This window comes from Dermochelys coriacea, chromosome 24 (genome assembly GCF_009764565.3).
Source record: "Dermochelys coriacea isolate rDerCor1 chromosome 24, rDerCor1.pri.v4, whole genome shotgun sequence".
Lineage (NCBI taxonomy): Eukaryota > Metazoa > Chordata > Testudines > Dermochelyidae > Dermochelys > Dermochelys coriacea.
Genome location: NC_050091.1, coordinates 4558751 through 4577781, shown reverse-complemented (window position 1 = coordinate 4577781; position 19031 = coordinate 4558751). Strand labels below are relative to the sequence as shown.

Genomic DNA, 19031 nt, shown 5'->3' with positions numbered 1-19031 from the left:
TCTATAGCACTGGGTCTTCAGGGCGTTGTACAGGCATCCTGACCACTTCCCGTATTACCCCCTATTTACAGCGAGAAGAACACCTTTATTATTCATCCTGTCTATTATGGTAGGGTCCAGACAAGAACGGGGGACCTGTGTGCTAGGTGCTGTACAGAGTTCTAGCCAGTCCTTGCCTCAAAGAGCTTGCCATCTGAGAAGACACACCCAGGGTAGGGGGAAGGATGGAACGTACAAGCAGAATCAACAATGCAATGGTGACAGCTGAAGGCCTCTCTCTTTAGGGGCTTGCAGCCCTGGTTTCGTAGGCTCTGAGGACTAACCTAGGCAGGATGAGCTGAGGAGTAGAGGTTGTGGGAGTGATCTGCAGCCTCCCTAGGGCAGCTTGTGCTGCCAGCAGCTGGCAGAGGTGTGAGGATTTCCTCTTGTGAGCACAGACCAGACCCTCCCACGCTGTAAGCTGGTGCCTTGGGTCACCCCAGAAATGTCATGCTGTAGTTCATTGCTGTGTGTGATATTTTTTTTTTTTTTTTTTTTTTTGGTGTATCCAGTCATGCTGGAGAGGATACAGACAGCGCAGCGCTTACCTGCAAAGATTACAGTACTTGCAAAAAACCAGAGATGCTGTGATAAAGGTACTGGAGCCTTATCTGCTTCCATAATCCCAGCCCCCCTACCCCGCCCTGCCCCTCTGTTTTCTAGTAGCAACAACATCCTATTGTCAGCTATTTTTCCCATCTAAATCTGGGGATCCCAGTGGTGATGCAGCCACCTCTGGGGTGGAATGTAGCAGCTGTTTCACAGCAACAAGAATACATTATTCACTTCTGTTCTAAGTCACTGCATCTAATTGCAGGGGGAGACTTAGGGAGGCAGGACAGAGCTTCCCAAACTGGATGTTGACACTAGGTGGGTGACACCCAAAATTCTTGCCGAGAGCGCCACGGTTGTCAAAAATCTTGGCATTATCTGTGATCAGAAAAGATACCCGCTGGAGCCCAGCGCCTCCTAGTGCTGTGTAGAGGGAATAAGGGAGCCTACGTGGAAATGGATCAAATAGTTGTCTCTGAGAATACCCTCCAAGGCTTCCTGTGTCCAGTTAAAATGGCCAAATCCGTCTCTTCTCTTCTGTTTCCTCCTCTCAGATCCAGGCCTATGTGAGGATGTGGCGAGCTCGTAAAAGGTACCGGGAACGACTGCACTACTTCAGGAAGAACGTGAGTGGCTGATCCGTGAGTGCAAGTGAAAATGTAACCCCAGAGGCTATGAAAAGAGCCTCTTGCAGATGGACTGAGGGTATGTCCACACTGGGAGAGGGTGGTGATCCCCAGCTCAAGGAGACTTACTCGAGCTAACGTGCTTAAAAATAGACACCTGTGATGGCGGGCAGGCCAGCCATCCCAAGCGTGTGCCTATCAGAGATGCTAGGTATGGACTCAAGATGCCTCGCCCATGCTACTGTGGCTACGTGCTATTTTTAGCAAGCGAGCCTGCAGAGAGCTAGCGCAACTGTGTTTACACCCCCAGCTCGAAGTGTAAACATGCCCTGAGAGTCCTTTGACCCTCTTCTTCCTCTGCCTGAGGGAAACCCTCAAATCCTCTTGTATCTTGCGCTGGAGCAAAGAGGAGCCCTCTTAAAGTGAATCAGCAAAATAACTGTGTGGTGTTCCAGCATAGGACCCAGGGATGAGGGAGGAGCTCTGTGTTTCTAGGTGGGGGGCAAGAATCCGCCCCTAGGTTGCAAGATTTCTATGTAAGTATGCACCTGAAATATACAAGTCTCCAGAAAAAGGACTTAAAGTGAGGATGTGTCCATGTCCAAAGGCCCTCATCTGTCAGTGCCTAGTGATCTTGGGTGCCGGATGAGAGCCGCCTCAAGAAGGCTGATATTTCAGACAGGACTGAGTGTGTTGTATTGAGGATGGTGTGGGAATTGCAAGCTGCATGAGTGCATTTGGTTGTGTGGTTCCCTCATTCCTGGCCCTGCTCGCAGACTAGGGGGTTCTTGAGTAAGTGTTTGATCAGAAGAGCTGGTAAAGAACCAGTTTAAAGCAAGGTGGGGTGAGCGGTGCCTTGCTGCCTTAGGGAGCAGTCTGTTTTCTCTCTCTCTGTTTTTGGGTTCTTGTGTGTGTGTTCTGAATTCTAAGAAATAAAGTTGAAACCATTGCAACCTTCTAGCAAAAGGATTTAAGTTTTTAATCTAACTTCTGTGTGTGTGCTGTGAACATCACACCGAGCATTCTGCCTCTGCAAATCAGACCCCTTTAAGACCACTCAGGTGTGGCACCCAAGGTCACTAATCCGCTTTGAAAGTTTGGGGTAAAGGGGTGTGGGGTAGGGAAGTCTTTTGTCTGTGAAAATTGAGAAGCTGAGTGTCTGGAGTTCATTTAGGCTGTTGCCAAATGTAGCAGCTCCGGAAGAAAGCAACAGCCGCTAAGACCCAGATTAAAATTTTCAAAAGCATCTAAGTGACCATGGCTCCTAACTCCTGTTGACTTAGATGCTTTTGGATATTTTACCCTAAGCACTCTGCAAACGTATAAACGCTCACAAATCCCCTGTGAGCCAGGAAGAGAGCAAACCCACTTCGCAGATGAAGGGGAAACTGAGGCAGAGGGGGGTCAATGACTTGCTCAACGACACACAGCTTCACATCTGGGAATAGAAGCCAGGAGTCCTGACTCCCTGCCCCATGCTCAAACCATTTCCTCAGGCATCTGACTGACTAGGCCCTAGGAGCTCACTGTCTAGAGGGATCCCAATGAGTATGCTCCCTCTGCCTGACACCCCAGCTAATCAGTTCGCTGGTTGCATGGCTGGTATTTTTTTTTTTTTCTCTTTACACTTGCTGCCTGCCATAGGGTCGCTGTAGGAAACATCCCTCTTCCTCTTTGTTTGTCTTGGCAGACTAATGCTGTAATTAAAATCCAAGCTTTTGTGAGAGCTAACAAGGCCCGTGGGGATTACAGGATGTTGGGTAAGTGCCTGTCTGTCTAGGTTTTTTTTTTTTTTTTTTTTTAATACAGATGTGCCTTTAATTGCAAGGATGTTGCCTTCTCATTACCATTCCTACACTTCGGGTATGGGCTGAAGCCACCTTTGCAGTCCCAGAAGTTTGGTGCTGTGCAGAGACCATGCCAGCCCCTTGGTGTAAGGTAGAGCAGCCTCAGGGCTGCTTTAACTTCAGGCCGTGTTCCCTAAGGGAGCTTGAAATCAACAAATAGCCACAGAGCAGCATGCTCTGGCTTCATCCCCTATCCATGCCTATGCTGGGAGCAGGCGCAGAGCCCTTGCACTAGCTTCATGCTGGCCGGAGAGGTCCAGTGCAGGGGGGATTCCTGGTTCCCATTTCCACCCACTTTTTAAGGCCACTTTATGCTGGCCCTGAGCGTGACAAGCCCTCAGTAGCCATTTAACCACATTCAAGGGAGATTTCCTTCCGTCCCCTGCTAGTCCATGCCAGGGACCCGCCACTGAGCATTGTCCGGCGCTTCGCCCACCTGCTGGAGCAGAGCCAGCATGACTTCTGGGAGGAGTCGGAGCTGCTGAAGCTGCGGGAGGAGGTGGTGAAGAGGATCCGCTCCAACCAGCAGCTGGAGAGCGACCTTAACCTCATGGACATCAAAATCGGGCTTCTGGTTAAGAACAGGATCACGCTGCAGGTCAGGAGGTCATGGGCTGGGGGGTGGGGGGGTAATCAGGGCAGTAGCTCAGCTGTCCCAAGGCTTTTTCTCCGCTAATGCTACTTTCCCATTCAGGGGCCAGGCTCTGCTCTCTATTACGCCAGTGCGATTCTGGAATCACTCCCCTGGATTGGACTAAAACTAGGGTTCCTAATCCCCCTAGGCTCCTTTTATGTGCCTGTTTGTGCCTCTGGAAAACCTCCTTCCAAATCCAGCCCTTGTGGTAGGCATGGAGCTATGCCTGCTTATGCCAGAACTGAGTTTGGCCCTTCGGGCTTGTCTCTGTTCAGGGCAACTGCACCTGTATTCCCCCTCTGTTTTCTACCAACGGCACCTGGCTCCCCAGTTGTCCCCTCTCAGGGAGAGATCGGTATCTGTCTCCTGACCAGGGTATCTAGACACTCCAGCTCTCTGATTATACTGCGTATTCCCTAGCAAGTCAGACTGTTTAAGCAGTCCTGCTTTGCTTTTTCCCCAGAGGCTATAAACAGCCTAATTGCCCAGAGGGGTAAGTGGTCACCCAGCCCTTTCTAAGTAAGCAGATTTCTTCTTCAGGTGAAAGCAAGACCTAGAAAACACAGATTAAAAACAGTAAAACCTACATGTGTGCTAATAAGCTGACCAGAGATCACCCGAGGACCAGTAAGCGCTCTGGTTGGTGGTCAGTCCTTCAAACCCCACCCAGGGGGTTTCCTATGGTCACTAGTTCGTAACAGCTGGCAGCTAAGAACAAGCCCCACCTCCACCCCTGTGAATAAGCTAAGTCCTTTCAACCCTTCCCAGGAAGGACTGGGCCCCCCTTGGACAGAAGGTCCCATCCGTTTGCTGGATCTGAAAGCAGGCCCTGAGTCTGTTCAAACTCAGGGTTTTTCTTTGTTGGGTCTCTAGAGAACCCAGAGTGAACCAGTACATGCCAGCCTCTCCAGCCGGGGACACGTCCTGGGAGCTGTTACAACCTTGGGGACTTTGCCTAATCACACCGCCCATCCCCGTCCCTGGGGGGCTGGGGTTTCCCTTCCCCCATGGAATTGCAGACAATCCCTGCCCTACAATGATACCGAACCTGAATTCAATAAGACGTAACTTAATGCGGTGACATTTGTCCAGGTTTTTGCCATATCTGTCACAGGGCTTAATTCAGAACCCACTGAAGTTAGCGGGAATCTTTCCCCTGGTTTCAGGGGGCTTTGGATCCAGCCCCTGATGAGCTGGGTCAACGTATAAGAGCTGTGTATTTATTTTTATTTTGTGGCGCTTTTCATCCATGCTCTTCAAAGCAGGTCAATATCACATCCCTATTTTTACCAGTGTGGAAACTGAGGCACAGGGCAGGAGAGTGACTCACCCAAGGTCACCCAGCAGGCCAGTGGCAGAGCTGGGAATAGACCCAGGTGTCCTGACTCCCAGTCCTGCGCTATGCACTAAATCTCGCTGCCTGTGGTCAGCAGCACCTTGCTGATTTCCATGAGGCCTGTTGGGGAATGGGGAGCCTGCCAACAGCATGCAGAGCGAGCCAGGCCTTAGCTGTGCATGTGGAGTTGGTGGGTGTGGTTTGATGGGGGATGTAAATGGCAAAGCTGTGTGAATCCCAAGGGCCAAAGGGGTGGAATTTTCCCAGAAGATTTAGGAGCACAATTCCCATTGCAAGTCCAGTGAGACTTGTGCTCCCAAGTCACTCGGTCTCAATTATATCAATGGGGCAGATGCTCCTAAATCACCTAGGCGCTCCTGCTAACCTCACCCTTGTCTGCTTGCCTGCCCCATGACAGGAGGTGGTTTCCCACTGCAAGAAGCTGACGAAGAAGAACAAAGAGCAGCTGTCGAACCTGATGGCCATCGACAAACAGAAGGGGCTCAAGTCGCTCAGCAAGGAGAAGCGCCAGAAGCTGGAGGCCTATCAGCACCTCTTCTACCTGCTGCAGGTGAGCTGGCTGCTGGTTTTGGGGAGGCCATTTGTTTCTGGGGAGCGGGGGGATGGGGACAGTCTGCATCCCCACCACCCCACCCATCTGGTCACATGTCTGCTGCCTTGGTTTCCTCAGCTTCGCTCCAGGAAGGGACCACATGTGGCCTCAGGGAGTCCACACACAATCCCATCTTCAGGCAGGGAGTTACCAACAGGTCGATGTCCAATCAGATGGAAACCCTGCCCAGGCCTGGATTCTGTTGCCTTGGCCTTTCTTAAAGCCACATCCAGCTGAGGCAGTGCCTAGTGCAAGCGTCTTCTCGCTGAGGCAGACGTGGGGTGCGGTTTGCTGGCGGGGATCACCTGAGCATCTCTCGCTGAATCAATTCCCTGCTGTTGCAGGGACCTGGGCACTGTTGGCACCTGGGGCTCTTGATCCAAGAGTCCCTTCTGGCCTTACGCTCTGTGCAGACTCCCTCCCCAGCTCCTTCCTCTGACCTTGGGGCTCCGTTCTCAGTCTGGGCCAGCTCCCTCCTTAAAAGGAAGCGCCACCTCTGAGTTGCCACCACAAGATGCTTTGTCACCTGCCCCAGTCAGGCGCAGGGATGCATGCTTGCATCCCAGGGGGCTGTGACGCTGAGATCTGCTCATTTAGTTTTCCTGCGATGGGTGTTAATTTGTTATCTAGTATTACAGTAGCACCTAGAGGCCATAACAGATCAGGGCCCCATTGTCCTAAGCCTGCATGTGAACACAGCAAGAGACAGTCCCTGTTCCAAAGAGCTTTGTCTAATCAAGCAAGACAAAGGATGGGAGGGCACAGAGAGGGGAAGTGACTTGCCCAAGGTCACCCAGTAGATCAATGGCAGAGCTGCAAAGAGAACCCAGGTCTCCCAGTCCAGGGCTGTAGTCACCAGACCACGCTGACTGTTTCAGACCTCAGGATAGCTCTCCTCTTTAACACCTCTCCTTTGTCCACAGACCCACCCTGTGTACCTGGCTAAGCTGATTTTCCAGATGCCCCAGAACAAGTCGACCAAGTTCATGGAATCGGTGGTCTTCACGCTCTACAACTACGCGTCCAATCCCCGAGAGGCCTACCTGCTCCTTCAGCTCTTCAAAACCGCCCTGCAGGAGGAGATCAGGTAAATGCTACGGGCACATACCGTCTTGGCCTCCCTTGGCCGACCAGGGCTGCCCTGATCCCAGGGCTTGAACGTCTGTCTGTCTTAAGGAGCTGTCCATCTGTCTCTTCCCTGCATTCAGATGAAACCGTCTCAGCTGGATGCCTCTGGTATTCCTAGAACGCTCTGAGACACGTGGATGCTTGGGAGTTAACAGAACGCTCCACAGCAGTCAGGGCAAGGACGTAGGGCTAGCTCCTGTCCAAACGCCTATTGACCAGGTTGTGGTGCTTATCCCCCTTAGGGGATGGCTTGCCTGCAAACAGGCGTGGGATTGCAGCACGTGTAGATAGACCCAAGCTGGCTTTAACCTACATCGCTTGGGCATCGAGAGCAGCAAAGCCATGGCTGCACAAGCCGGCCTGAGATCTCGGGTGTGCGCTCAGGCAGGGAGCCCGTGCGGCCGTGGCTTTGCTGCTCTTGGTGCCCAAGTTAGCTCAGGTGTGTCTACACAGGCTGCAATCCCACCTCTGGGTTTAGTGCAGCCAGGCCTTTAGAGTCTGAGCACTGACTTCTCTGGGGGGCATGGACACCTTCTGGAGGAGCTGTTATGCCACCAGCATCCCCTTGGACTAATCTATACATGCAGGAGGTAGGCAGTGGTAGCAGGAGGTAGGCTGATTCCACAGCTCGGCAGATCCCTATGGCACAATAACGGCGCTGCTTGTCTTCAGTGGCTATTTATTTGTGCTGGCTGCACCTTCGAGCCCAGATCAGAATTTTGTCCTTTCTCACCCCCTCCCCCCGCCCCCTATCCAGGTCCAAAGTCGACCAGCTCCGCGACATCCTAACAGGGAACCCCACCGTGATCCGGCTGGTGGTGAGCTTTTATCGGAATGCCCGCGGGCAGAACGCCTTGCGCCAGATCCTGGGCAGCCCAGTACAGGAGGTTCTGCAGGACAAAACCCTTAGCATCCGCACCAACCCAGTGGACATCTACAAGGCCTGGATCAACCAGCTGGAGTCTCAGAGCGGACAAAAGAGGTCAGGCCTGGCCCACGCTGAGCCTTGCCCCAGAGGCCACATTGGCTTGCCCCATGCTGACACAAGGATGTCTTTCTTCTGTCCACAGCAAGCTCCCATATGATGTTAGCCCCGACCAGGCCCTGAGCCACCCCGAGGTTCAGTGTTGCCTGGACATCTCTATCCGCAACCTCCTGGCAGTGACAGACAAGTTCCTCTCTGCCATCACCTCTTCCGTGGACAAAATTCCGTAGGTAGCCCTGGGCCTGTCTGTTATAGTCGGTGAGACAGACTGGCCTAATGGAAAGGGTACTGGGCTGGGAGCTAAAAATCTGGGTTTTACTCTCAGCCCCTGACTTGCTGTATGACCTGGAGCGAGTCATGTCCCTGCTCTGAGCCTCAGATGCCCCATGTGTAAAGCAAGGATGACAGTCCCAAATTTCCTCCATGGAGCGCTCAGACCTGTAGAGGAGAGGGGTCAGGCAGGACTTCGTGCTAGTTTAATGAATGCCAAAGGTGCTTTCAATGCAGAACGCATCTAACGAGTCTTGTGGGAGGTGTCTCCTGCTGCAGGTGTCTACTCGCTGATGCAGAAGTGGGGTGTGGGTCTGTTTTGACTCTCTTGCCTTTCCTGGAGTGCGACTCTCCTTTCTGCAGTTCAGATCCCAGTAATGGAGAGGGAGTGGGATCTAGCGGTTAAAATGTGGGACTGGGAGTTGAGAGACCTGGGCTTCCTCCTTGCCTGACCCTGGGCAAGTCATGCCTCAGTTTCCCTCCCTCCCCTTCCAATTTGTAAAATGGGGATAATATTTTGCGTAATACTCCGCACCTCCTTACGCAGGAGAGTGGTGCCATGGAGATTATCTGAGAGAGAGCAGAGGGCTTTGAGAGCTCTTGGAGAGGCTCGCAGGGTGGCATATGGCACCACAGACTGGCCTTACGTACAGGAAGACACCCCCAAAGAGCTTACCCTGTCATTTAGGCAAGGTCTGGCCCAGGGAGAGTCGAGCCTGGCTTGGGCTTTGTTGGCAGTGGAGACATCACTTGTACCAAGTCACTGTTTTTGTGGCAGTGCCGGGGAGCCCCAGTCACGGCCCAGGACTCCACGGTGCGAGGTGCTGCACAAACACAGAACAAAGACACCAACGTGCTTACAGTGAATAAGAAGCAGATTTTTAATAGGGAGGGTAATTGGCCATTAGAACAACTGGGCTAGGGATGCAGTGGATTTCTCCCAGCATCTCAAGACTGGATCTCTTTCCCATAGATCTGCTGTCCCGGGCTGGATTCAGGAACCATTGGGAGAGGTTGTGTAGGAGGCCAGACTAGATGATCATTAACGGGCTCTGGCCTTGGCGTATGTGACTCTAAGCCTGCTGGCTGACCTCTGCCCACGTGATGAGCCTCTTCTCTGATTTCTCTTAGCTACGGGATGCGCTACGTGGCCAAAGTCCTAAAGACATCCCTGGCTGAGAAATTCCCAGATGCCGGTGAGGAAGAGATCTGCAAGGTGCGTAGAGGACACGGAGAGCTGGGCAAGGTGACAGCAGCTGCAGCTAGCTGCCTCTAAACGTCGAGTCTGGAGAGGCATTGGATAGCCGTCCTGCCCTCCCCACTGGCATCCCATCAGAGAGGCAGTGTGGCCTAGTGGATCTGGATTCCAGTTATTCCAAGTCACATGCCTGCTCTGTGTTTCCATTTCCCCATCGGTGTAAGAGGGATAGTCCTAGTGTAATGAGCTGGCTAGTGTATGGGCACTGCTGCCCCCTGTGGGTTGCAATCAGAACTCCTGAACTGTGTTTCATGGGCCCCGTACTGTAAAGCTGTACAGTAAACTACCAGTGTGTTATAGCCTGGAACAAAGATTTAGGCAGCGTCCAGACAAGGCTAGAGCCACGTAAGAGCTAGGCACCATCAGTAGTAATATTTCCCTTTTTCTGCTCGCTGCCCCCTAGATTGTCGGGAACCTGCTTTATTACCGGTTCATGAACCCAGCCGTGGTGGCACCAGACGGCTTCGATATTGTGGATATCTCTGCTGGCGTGGCCCTGCACCCTGAGCACCGGCGCAACCTGGGCTCCATTGCCAAGATCCTGCAGCACGCGGCGGCCAATAAGATGTTCGAGGGGGAAAACCGCCACCTGCGGGTGGTGAACCAGTACCTGGAAGAAACCCACTCTAAGTTCAGGTTGGTGCCATGCGGTGGCGATTGTAGCCACAGTCCCATTGCACTAGGCACTGTACGTACATGTAGCGAGACTGCTCCTATCTCCTAAAGAGTATAATTGAAACAAACAAGACTGACATGAGGTGTTGTTCACCCCTCTTTTGCAAATGGAGAAACTGAGGTCCAGAGAGACAAGGCGACTTGCTGAGTCTCCTGCAGGGAGTCAGTGGCAGTGCTGGGACCAGAATCCAGGTCTCTTAAATTCCAGGCTAAGGTCTCAACCACAAGGCCAGACTTCCTTTTGCTAATGCTGCTGCAAAGGGGGGGAGGGGTAACATCAAAGCTTAATTGAGTTTTGAGGGCAGCTCCCTTCATAGCTAGGGACAGGGTGGAAAAGAGGATCTACACTTAAACTGGCCAGGACTGTCCCTTTGTTCTGTGTTTTACAGCAGGCAGAACCGTGGGGTCCTGGTCCATGGCACAGGCTCCCAGGCACTTTGACAATACAAGTAATTAATCATAATTAGGGGAGTGATTTTAAAAACAACTGATCTAGCTACACCAGTAAAACCATAGTGTGGACTCTGTTATTCCAAAATGACTGTACAGTAGAACCTCAGGGAATGTTTGTAACTCAGAACAAAACGTAATGGGTGCTCTTTCAAAAGTTTACAACTAAACATTGACTTAGTACAGCTTTGCAACTTTACTGTGCAGAGGAAAAATGCTGCTTCCCCTTTATTATTATTATTATATTTTTTTTTAGTAGTTTGTTTAACACAGCACTGTACGGTGTTTGCTTTTTTGGAGTCTATGCTGTTGCCTGATGGTATCCTTTTAATACCAAATAAGGTGTGTGGTTGACTGGTCAGTTTGTAACTCTGGTGGTCGTAACTCTGAGGTTCTGCTGTACTTAGATCAGCATAACTTATGTTAGTTCCCCAAACCTGGGTGACTGACTATCCAGTATACGCTCCTTTATACTGGTAACTGTAGCCACACTAGGCAGGGGGGTTGTATCACTTTGAATAGCAGTATAATGTATATGTACATGTAATGTAACAGTATAATGAAAGCAAGAAACCATTCCTAGTGTAGACAAGGTCTTGGTCTGATCCCAGGTCAGCTCTAAATTTTAGTACGCACGCACGCAGCCCCAATATCCCACTGCAATGATGCCTCCTCTATCCTGTCCAATTTCAACTGTCTCTGAAGATTGTCAAAATTCCATGCAACTCTTTCCCTCCCCCCCCCCCCGTCCCTCCCCAGCCCTCTGTCATTTCTAGCATTTGGCAACAGTTGAGAGTAATTAGCATGTGCCCCTTTGGCACATCAGGATTCAATAAGCAGATCAGAGTGAAAACGAATGTGCAATGATTAAATGGCATTCCTGGCACTCCTGTCGTCCCCAGTGAATAAATTAGTCCGTAATTAAAAACCTTTTAGGCACTTAGAAGAATGCATGTGTTTGCTTCTCCACCTTGTTCTCGGGGGACAGCTGATGGACTTGGCTAATGCAGTAGTTTGCAGAGCAGAAGAAAAATGGCAGAGGGTCTACCTGTATGGGGAGCAGCACCGGGCTCTGGTCCCAGGCTGAGGCCCGATTATTGACCAGGGTTGTCAGGGTTGATTTCCTATTTGTATAGCAGTGTCACTTAGGGGTCTCAGTCCTGAAAAAGCACCCACAGTGCCAGGTGTTGCACAGACACAGAACAAAACAACCGTCCCTGCCCCAAAGAGCGTCAGATCTCTGGGATTTGCTTGAAGGGGCCCGATCCTGTGAGGTGCTCAGCACCCCTAATTCCATGACTCCAGTGGGAGGCTGAGGGAAGATGGTACTTTGCAAGAAGAGCACCTAGAAGTGAGAGCTGTGTGTTCTTAAAGGGGCAGCAGAGGGGGATGCAGGATATGGTAACGCAACCATGCTGCTGCCTTTCACGCCTAGTTGCTTTGGTGAGTTCTAGTCTGTTTGGGTGCCCAAAAGCACATGCCGCTAGCTAATGCATCACAAAAACACAAAGGAAGGAGCAGGTAGGCAGTAAGCTGATACAGTACACCCTCGCTATAACGAACCCCTGGGGAGCCAAACCATTTGTTCCTTATAGCCAGGGGTTCGTTCTAGGGAAAGAGTCCTGCTGGGAGGTGGAGCAGGGGATGGTGTTGGCTGACCCCTCGAGCTCAGCGGCAGGAGCTTAAGGTGCAATCCAGGTTTGCTATAGCCCAAGATTTGTAACTGTGAAGGGTGTTATGCTGAGGGTGTACGGTACTGCAATCAGACCATGTGTAGACAGTCCGGAGCTAGCTTGAGTAACAATAGCAGCAAAGCTGCAGCCACTCTGGTGTGTACCCCGGATGGACTTGTACAACTCACGCTATCTGGGCTTCACTGCTGTTTTTACTTGAGCTAGCTAGAGCCACGCAAGCTCGGGTATGTCTACACGTGCTGCAGTCACCCTTCGATTGCAATGTAGACATCCCCGGAGTACGCCCTCAGCCAAATGGACCGTAGAGCATGACAGGTGCAGAGCCTGCAGCCAGGAACGCCGCACTCACCAGCCTGGGATCCAGCTAGTCCAGGATCGTGTCTCGAAGTGCGACCTGGGCCACAGGAAGATACGAAAAACCGTGCAGCTTTGGGATAAGCTGTTGCATGCTCGGCAGCTGTTGCTTCCTGTCACTGGATCAATAAGGCATTGCAGTGAAATTTCCTATGGTATCGCTCCTGCTTTACTCCCCGGAGGATACAGAAGAGAGAGCACTGGGCTGTGATGAATCTAAATGGCATTCTCTCTACTGAGGCTGCTGGACACAGGCAGGCCCAGTGGTTCTCTCTGGCTCTTTAGTTCCGCAGCCTGTTTCCTACTCACCCTAAATCCTGGACTGGATTCAGCAGTCACAGAAGGGACACTTTTCTTTTCTTTTCCCCCCCACCCCCATAGGAAGTTCATCAGTGCAGCCTGTTCCGTCCCTGAGCCGGAAGAAAGGTTTAATGTGGATGAGTACTCAGAGATGGTAGCTGTGGCCAAGCCGGTCATTTACATCACGGCGGTGGAGCTCATTAACACCCACAAGGTGAAGGGGTCCGGAAAGGATTTGTGCGTCTGCCTCCCACCCTTTGCTGCAATCGGGAGGGGAAGGGGGGCTCAAGGACTGAAACCTTGGACCCTCAGATCAACAGTAGAGCCCAGCAACCCAACCAGTGCCTGCGACAAATGCTGGGGTGGGGTCAGAAAACAAATCCATTTGCTCCCCGCCCAGGTTGGGTCAGCTCTGCTCCTGCCCGTGGGCTCAGTGAGACAGTGACTGTGTGCCCTGCTCCTGCCGCAACGGGACGGTGCTGAGGCATCTCAGCAAGATCTTTTCTGAACCGCTCTCTCATTCTGCAATATCCTTTTTGACATGGGGTGACCAGTGCACATGCTGTATTCCAGACCAGGCTGGACCATATCATTGGTTTATATAATGGTGGGGTGCTGCTTGTCTGGAATATGGTTTTTAATCCCATTCCTTTTGTGCTCTCCACCTCGCTCATGTTCTCCCTCTGGTGATGTAGCTGTTACTAGAGCATCAGGACTCCATTTCGCCTGATCACAAGGACCCTCTGCATGAGCTTCTGGAAGACCTTGATGAGCTGCCTACTGTCCAGTCTTTAATAGGTACATACAGACCCCTTATAAGTTTCAAGAACCCCCTCCCCTGCATGTCTTCTTTCAAGTGAACGCATATTGTCTGTTATCACCTCTGATAGTAGCCTTGCTAAATTCCATTCACTTGGGCCAAGTAATTTACTGTGTTGGGCGAGTAACTAGTGTTGCCACCTCCTTGGGTTTTTGTTTTCCTTAAAGCCTCAACCCCTGAAGTCATGCAACTGATAGAACATCAGCTCACAGTCTTTTTAGAAGACCAAGTTTCTAGTCCTCATGGTTGCAAGAAAAAGCTCAACCACGTGACCTGAGTGCATTTAGATCAGGAGGGAAAGAAGGGAGGGAAGGCAAAGAGAGAGCTTGTATGTTAGATCTCCTCCTGATTTTTAAAGCCCCTTTTGTGGGTTTTCGACTGCGTGGGGTGGGCAGTACTGTCGCATTCATTTGTTTCCCATCCTTCTGATCAGGTTGGGAGGGTCCATTACTTATTTCTATGATGATCAGGGCCGTTTCCTCCTTTGAGCTGGGAGGATTACTGATTAGCAAGGAATATGATGGCACCAGGTACCACTCAGTGGATGGTTTATTGATCAAAGCCTCAGGTTTGCAAGCAGTAGCACAGAGAGGCTCCGAGTGATTTACCCCACATACAGCAGTACGCCTCAGTGGCAGGGTGCCATGTAGAACCCAGATCTCCCCCCTCTGGCTCTGATCACCCCTCTCCCCTTATGAATGACGGAGTAGCTACTCCTGACTTTCTTTGGCCTTGCAGGTGAGAGCGCTCCGAATCCAGGTGATGGCAACCCCGAGCAAGTGCTGGCCCAGCTTGGCAAGCTGGAGGTCTCGCTCACCCTCACCAACAAGTTCGATGTGGTGGAGGCCAGTAGCGAGGAGGCAGACACAAGGAGCTTGCTGCTGAGGTGAGTGCGTCCCTCTGAACGTGGCAATCCAGCATCCAGCGAGTCCGTGGCACGTCCTCCTTTGAAAGGGACCCTGTGGCCCAAGGAATTCAGTGAAGCTTTTCTGACACTCAGAAGCCAAGCCAGTAAACCGCCATCTTGGCTTGTCTGGGCACCTTGCTTTGCTCTGATATGTTTAAATGTCCTGATAGTGGCATTTGAAAGGAAATCTTCCACTGTTTGGCGCATCACCTTGCAGCTAACTAGCTCAACCCATCCCCCTCCTCCGCAGCCACCAAAACAGGTAACTTGTGCTCCTTTTCTTTTGTTTTAGTACCAAACAGATGCTAGTGGACGTGATCCAGTCCCAGCTGGGGGGTTCCCTCTTGGAGATCTTACAGACAGCTGCATCAGAGGATCAGGTAGGGTGGAGAATAGCTGAGAGGGGTTGGCCAGCAGGGAGGGATATTGGGGGCTGGGTGAATCGCAGCCTGTCTTTAACAAACACCTCCTGCTTAAGACAACTGCTACAAATAACAAACAGGCTTTCCACCCAGCTTGAGTCCCAACTTTGCTTCCTTTGTTTACCACGGGCTAAAACCCTTCCTGGAGCTTGCTACCGCACATGCTGACATCTACTGGCTGACATGTATACTGCAAGCACACATCATTGCAAAGGAGAGGTGCTTAACTGGAGCATATGCCACAGGTGTAGCTGCCCCATAGCGCCTCCTGCTAATCGTGTATGCTGGTGCTGCAGGCACTCCTGGCCTAAATTTACTCCTCCAAGGTGGGCCCCTTTGGCCTTCCCCACACAAGCTGGAGTTGATGCCCTGGCTTAGCTCTCCAGCCAAGTCACCAACTAACACTTAACCCCTTCTGGGGTAACAAGTCCAAACAAAAGGTTCTTCTTCTTCAGCCCACCCTCTGGGCTGTGTTCCAGTCCCTTCTGGGCTCCCTATCTGCTCCGGGATAGAGCTGAGTCCCCTGCTTCTTTCACACCCTATTTCAGGGCCTTCCCCAGGAGCCCAACTTGTTCTCTGCCCTCTCCTGAGGCCCAGCTGTTTATCAGGCTGTCACCTGAGCTCAGTTAGTCCCACCTTAGGCTGGAAGGCAGCTAATTTATGGCACAGGGGCTACCAGTAGTCTCTTGGTCTTTGAAAGGGGCAGGCCAGCCTGTTACAATCGCACCCTGACACGGGAGCATTGTTGATTCCTTTGGCCCACCTGTGCCCCACCCAGTCTGAGAAGCCAGAGTTCACTGCTCAGGGAGGAGACCTATTTCTCTCTGGCCTGAGGCTCGTGTGTGGTTGCAGAGGGCTGACTTCCTATGCTCTCCACATGGCCTCCAAGTCTTGAAACCCGCTTCCGGGGATGCTGCCGCAGGTGCCACGTTGATGGAAGAAATGTTCCATCTCTTTCTCTAGGAAGCCTTCCATCACCACCAGATGCGCCGGCGAGCCTTGCGTGAGGCCCAGACCCCAGACAGGTTGAAACGCAACTGCTCCCTGGCTGGCAACAGCCAGCTCTCCATGGAAGAGAAGAAGCGGAAGGTCATCCGGAACCTGCGGCGCTTGGAGAGCCTGGGGGTGGTGGACTCAGCCAATCAGTACCAGGAGATCATCAACGAGATGGCCAAGGTACCACCCCCTGCAGCCTACGCCGGCTTAGAGAACCTAGGAGAAGGCCAGAGGTTAGGAACAGGCTCAGCTGGGACAATAACAGGATAAGCCGAAGGTGCTGGATGCATATAGCCCACTAATGTTTGAAGGGTTCAGTTCAGATGGGGGCCAAATTAAGCACTTGGGTGGACAGACAGACAGCAGAGGGCTCCAGCAGACAGCGTGGCTCAAGTCCTTACTTTGGCATAGACTCCCCTGCGTGACCTTGGATGAGGATAAAGACACTGATTGTGCAGTGCTTGGATGTGACTGTAATGGAGTTCACATTAGATACTGATCTGCACAACTGAGCTACCGGGGGCAGCTACTGCTGGAGGGGGCAGATGCATTCGGGGGCGAAGGGAATTGTTCAGTGGGCCAGAACCGGCCTGTAGGCGGCCACTCGAACATTCCTCTAAGTGCCTGAAAGAGAATTCGATGCTTTAAGCCCCGTGGTCCTTATCTTGTTTCCAGAATCCAACTGGCGTTTCAACTTGCGGTCAGCTGTAGTTCTCACTTCAGTAAACTGGGTCCAGGCAAGGGGTTTTCCAGCTGTTTTTTTTTTGTTTGTTTTTTTTTTGTTTCATCCCTGCCCATGCTCCAGGATATTCGCAATCAGAGGCGTTACCGGCAGCACCGCAAGGGGGAGCTAGTGAAACTGCGGCAGACCCTCCACGGCCTCAACTCCAAGACCTCGTTTTATGAGGAGCAAATCGACTATTACAATCAGTACATCCGGACATGTCTGGACAACCTGGCTGCCAGCAACAAGTACGTTGGGCTATATATGGGCCAGAAAAGAGCTCAAAGCTATACCCGCCAACGCTTACAATCCTGCGCAGAGGGTAACTGAATGTCATGCTTCAGGGCATGAGCTGATCAGCAGCCAGGGGTCAGGAAGGAATTCTTCTCCACTCTGTATGTAGCATTACATTCCTCTTTAGTTAACCACACGAGCCTTCTTGCTAGTCAGCCGCCTCCTGTTCAGGCAGCACTTACTTCCTCTCTTGGCTCAAGAGCCTTCTCCCCTGCATCCTTTTAATCTGGAAACCCCTCTGGCCCCACTAGAGATCAGACTCGTAGGCCTAGATCTGTGACTCGAACGAATCCTTGTAGAGCGACTTGCTGCGTTTATCGTGTACCAGGCAGGCAGCTGCGTGACTTCATTTAAGCGCCGCTTTCCCCCCGCCCCCGCATTCCTTTTCTTTTAAGGCTCAATGGGAAGAGCAAGAAGCAGCAGTCGCTGCATTACACGGCGGCACGGCTCTTTGAGAAGGGCGTATTGCTGGAGATAGAAGACCTGCCTGTCAGCCAGTAAGTAGCCTCACCGCCACCAGTGCTGCTCCGGTCTGAAAGCTGCCCCAGTCCAACAGCACTTAGTGCCCGTGTGATGAGACCTGGTCATCTCAGCCTGGCTCCCCTCCCTTCCCCTTCGCTGACTGTCTCAGCCTAGAGGCCATACAGGCTGTGAAACTCCTTTTGAACCCTAGAGGGGCCTCGGGCAGGGCAGTGAAAGAGGGAAGATTATTCGAGCTGGCCAAAAATTGAGCAATTGGGAGAATCTCAGGTGCTTTCTTCCTCTGAGGCTGGTGGTTGGAATATACTCCTTGTGAAGCAGAGAATCATCTATCCCACTGTACAACAGGAAGCAGACAGAGTGAAGGCTACAGAGCTGATCAGCAGCAGAGGGTGGGACTAGAACTCAGGCGTCCTGATTCCCAACCCCCCCCCCCCCGCTGTAACCATTAGGCAACACTCCCCTTCCAGAACAGGACTAGAACCCAGGCATCCTGACGCTGCTGTCTCAGCCTTTCCGTTGCCCTCTTTTGACTCTCTCTCCCCTTCCAGGTTCCGGAACGTGATTTTTGACATCATTCCGTGCGGGGAAGCTGGCAAGTTCCAGGTGAAGGCCAAATTTATGGGGATCGACATGGAGAAGTTCCAGCTTCACTATCAGGTAGGGAACCAGCCCTGGTGCCTTCGCCCGTGGGGATGCTTCGGTGCTGAGCCTACAGCAGCTCGGAGGAAGGGAGGTGGAGTCACCAATCAGTGCAGAGATGACACAGCTACATTTTAACTCTTGGCATCCAAGAGGCATGCATGACTTTAACCCTTAGGAGTCTATGTAATGGTTGGTTGGAGCAGGGGACTGGATAGAATCCAGGAGTCCTGGCTTAGGCCACATGCTCTACCCACTAGACTGCACTCCCTTCCCGAGCCAGGAACAGAAGCTAGGGTTGGGCTCCTGATAAGGGAGAGCAATCTGGTGCTTGGAGCAGGAGACCTGAAATCTCCCTAGGTTCTTTTTTGACAGAGCAGCCAGCTTGCTCCATAGTCTAAGGGAAGTACCTTCTCCACTGGGCCTCGGTATCCCCAGGAATGCAAACCCAGCAGCCAGTTAACTTTGACCTCCCTAGTGGGAGCACATCCAGGGGTGTTCTGGATGGTGAGGCAGATAAGATGTCTACCTAGAATCCTTAATTTATACTAGAGTAAACACCTCTGTGGAGGAAGAGCGTTTGGAGCAGGGAATTTGGTTGAAAGATTCCTGGATTCTATATTCCCAGCTCTGGAAGGGAGTGTGATCTAGTGGTTTGAGCGGGGGGGGCAGGACTCCTGGATTCCATATTCCCAGCTTTGTACCTGACTTGCTGTATATGTTGCTTCCCCCGCCTCAGTTTCCCCATCTGTAAAACAGGGGGATAATCCCTACCATTGGCGGGGGTGTTGGGAGACTGAACGTTTGTCTAGTGCTCAGGGAACCTGGGATGCCTCTGGCAATAGAATCCCAGCATGACGTGGCAGTGGCAGCTCTTGCTCAGAAGGAGCTGAGGGCAGGATCCAGAGCTGGAAGTCGAGGGGAAGATTCTCCCTTGACTACCAGGGGCATTGGCTCGAGTGCTATCCAAAATCTGTCACCAGTG

The 19031-nt window shown here is 52.0% G+C and overlaps 1 protein-coding gene across 1 annotated transcript in view; it reads left to right on the top strand.

Moving 5' to 3' along the window:
- IQGAP3 (IQ motif containing GTPase activating protein 3) overlaps positions 1-19031 on the top strand; it is a 41362-nt gene that overhangs the window by 19182 nt on the left and 3149 nt on the right. Inside the window, exons 20-37 of the mRNA XM_038383218.2 lie at positions 552-635; positions 1146-1217; positions 2908-2977; positions 3454-3662; positions 5453-5605; positions 6571-6734; positions 7533-7757; positions 7846-7986; positions 9162-9246; positions 9692-9924; positions 12843-12975; positions 13457-13559; positions 14320-14467; positions 14781-14868; positions 15874-16086; positions 16712-16878; positions 17320-17421; positions 17956-18064. Of these exons, the coding sequence (XP_038239146.1) occupies positions 552-635; positions 1146-1217; positions 2908-2977; positions 3454-3662; positions 5453-5605; positions 6571-6734; positions 7533-7757; positions 7846-7986; positions 9162-9246; positions 9692-9924; positions 12843-12975; positions 13457-13559; positions 14320-14467; positions 14781-14868; positions 15874-16086; positions 16712-16878; positions 17320-17421; positions 17956-18064 (2499 nt within the window). The remainder of the gene's footprint in view (positions 1-551; positions 636-1145; positions 1218-2907; positions 2978-3453; positions 3663-5452; positions 5606-6570; positions 6735-7532; positions 7758-7845; positions 7987-9161; positions 9247-9691; positions 9925-12842; positions 12976-13456; positions 13560-14319; positions 14468-14780; positions 14869-15873; positions 16087-16711; positions 16879-17319; positions 17422-17955; positions 18065-19031) is intronic.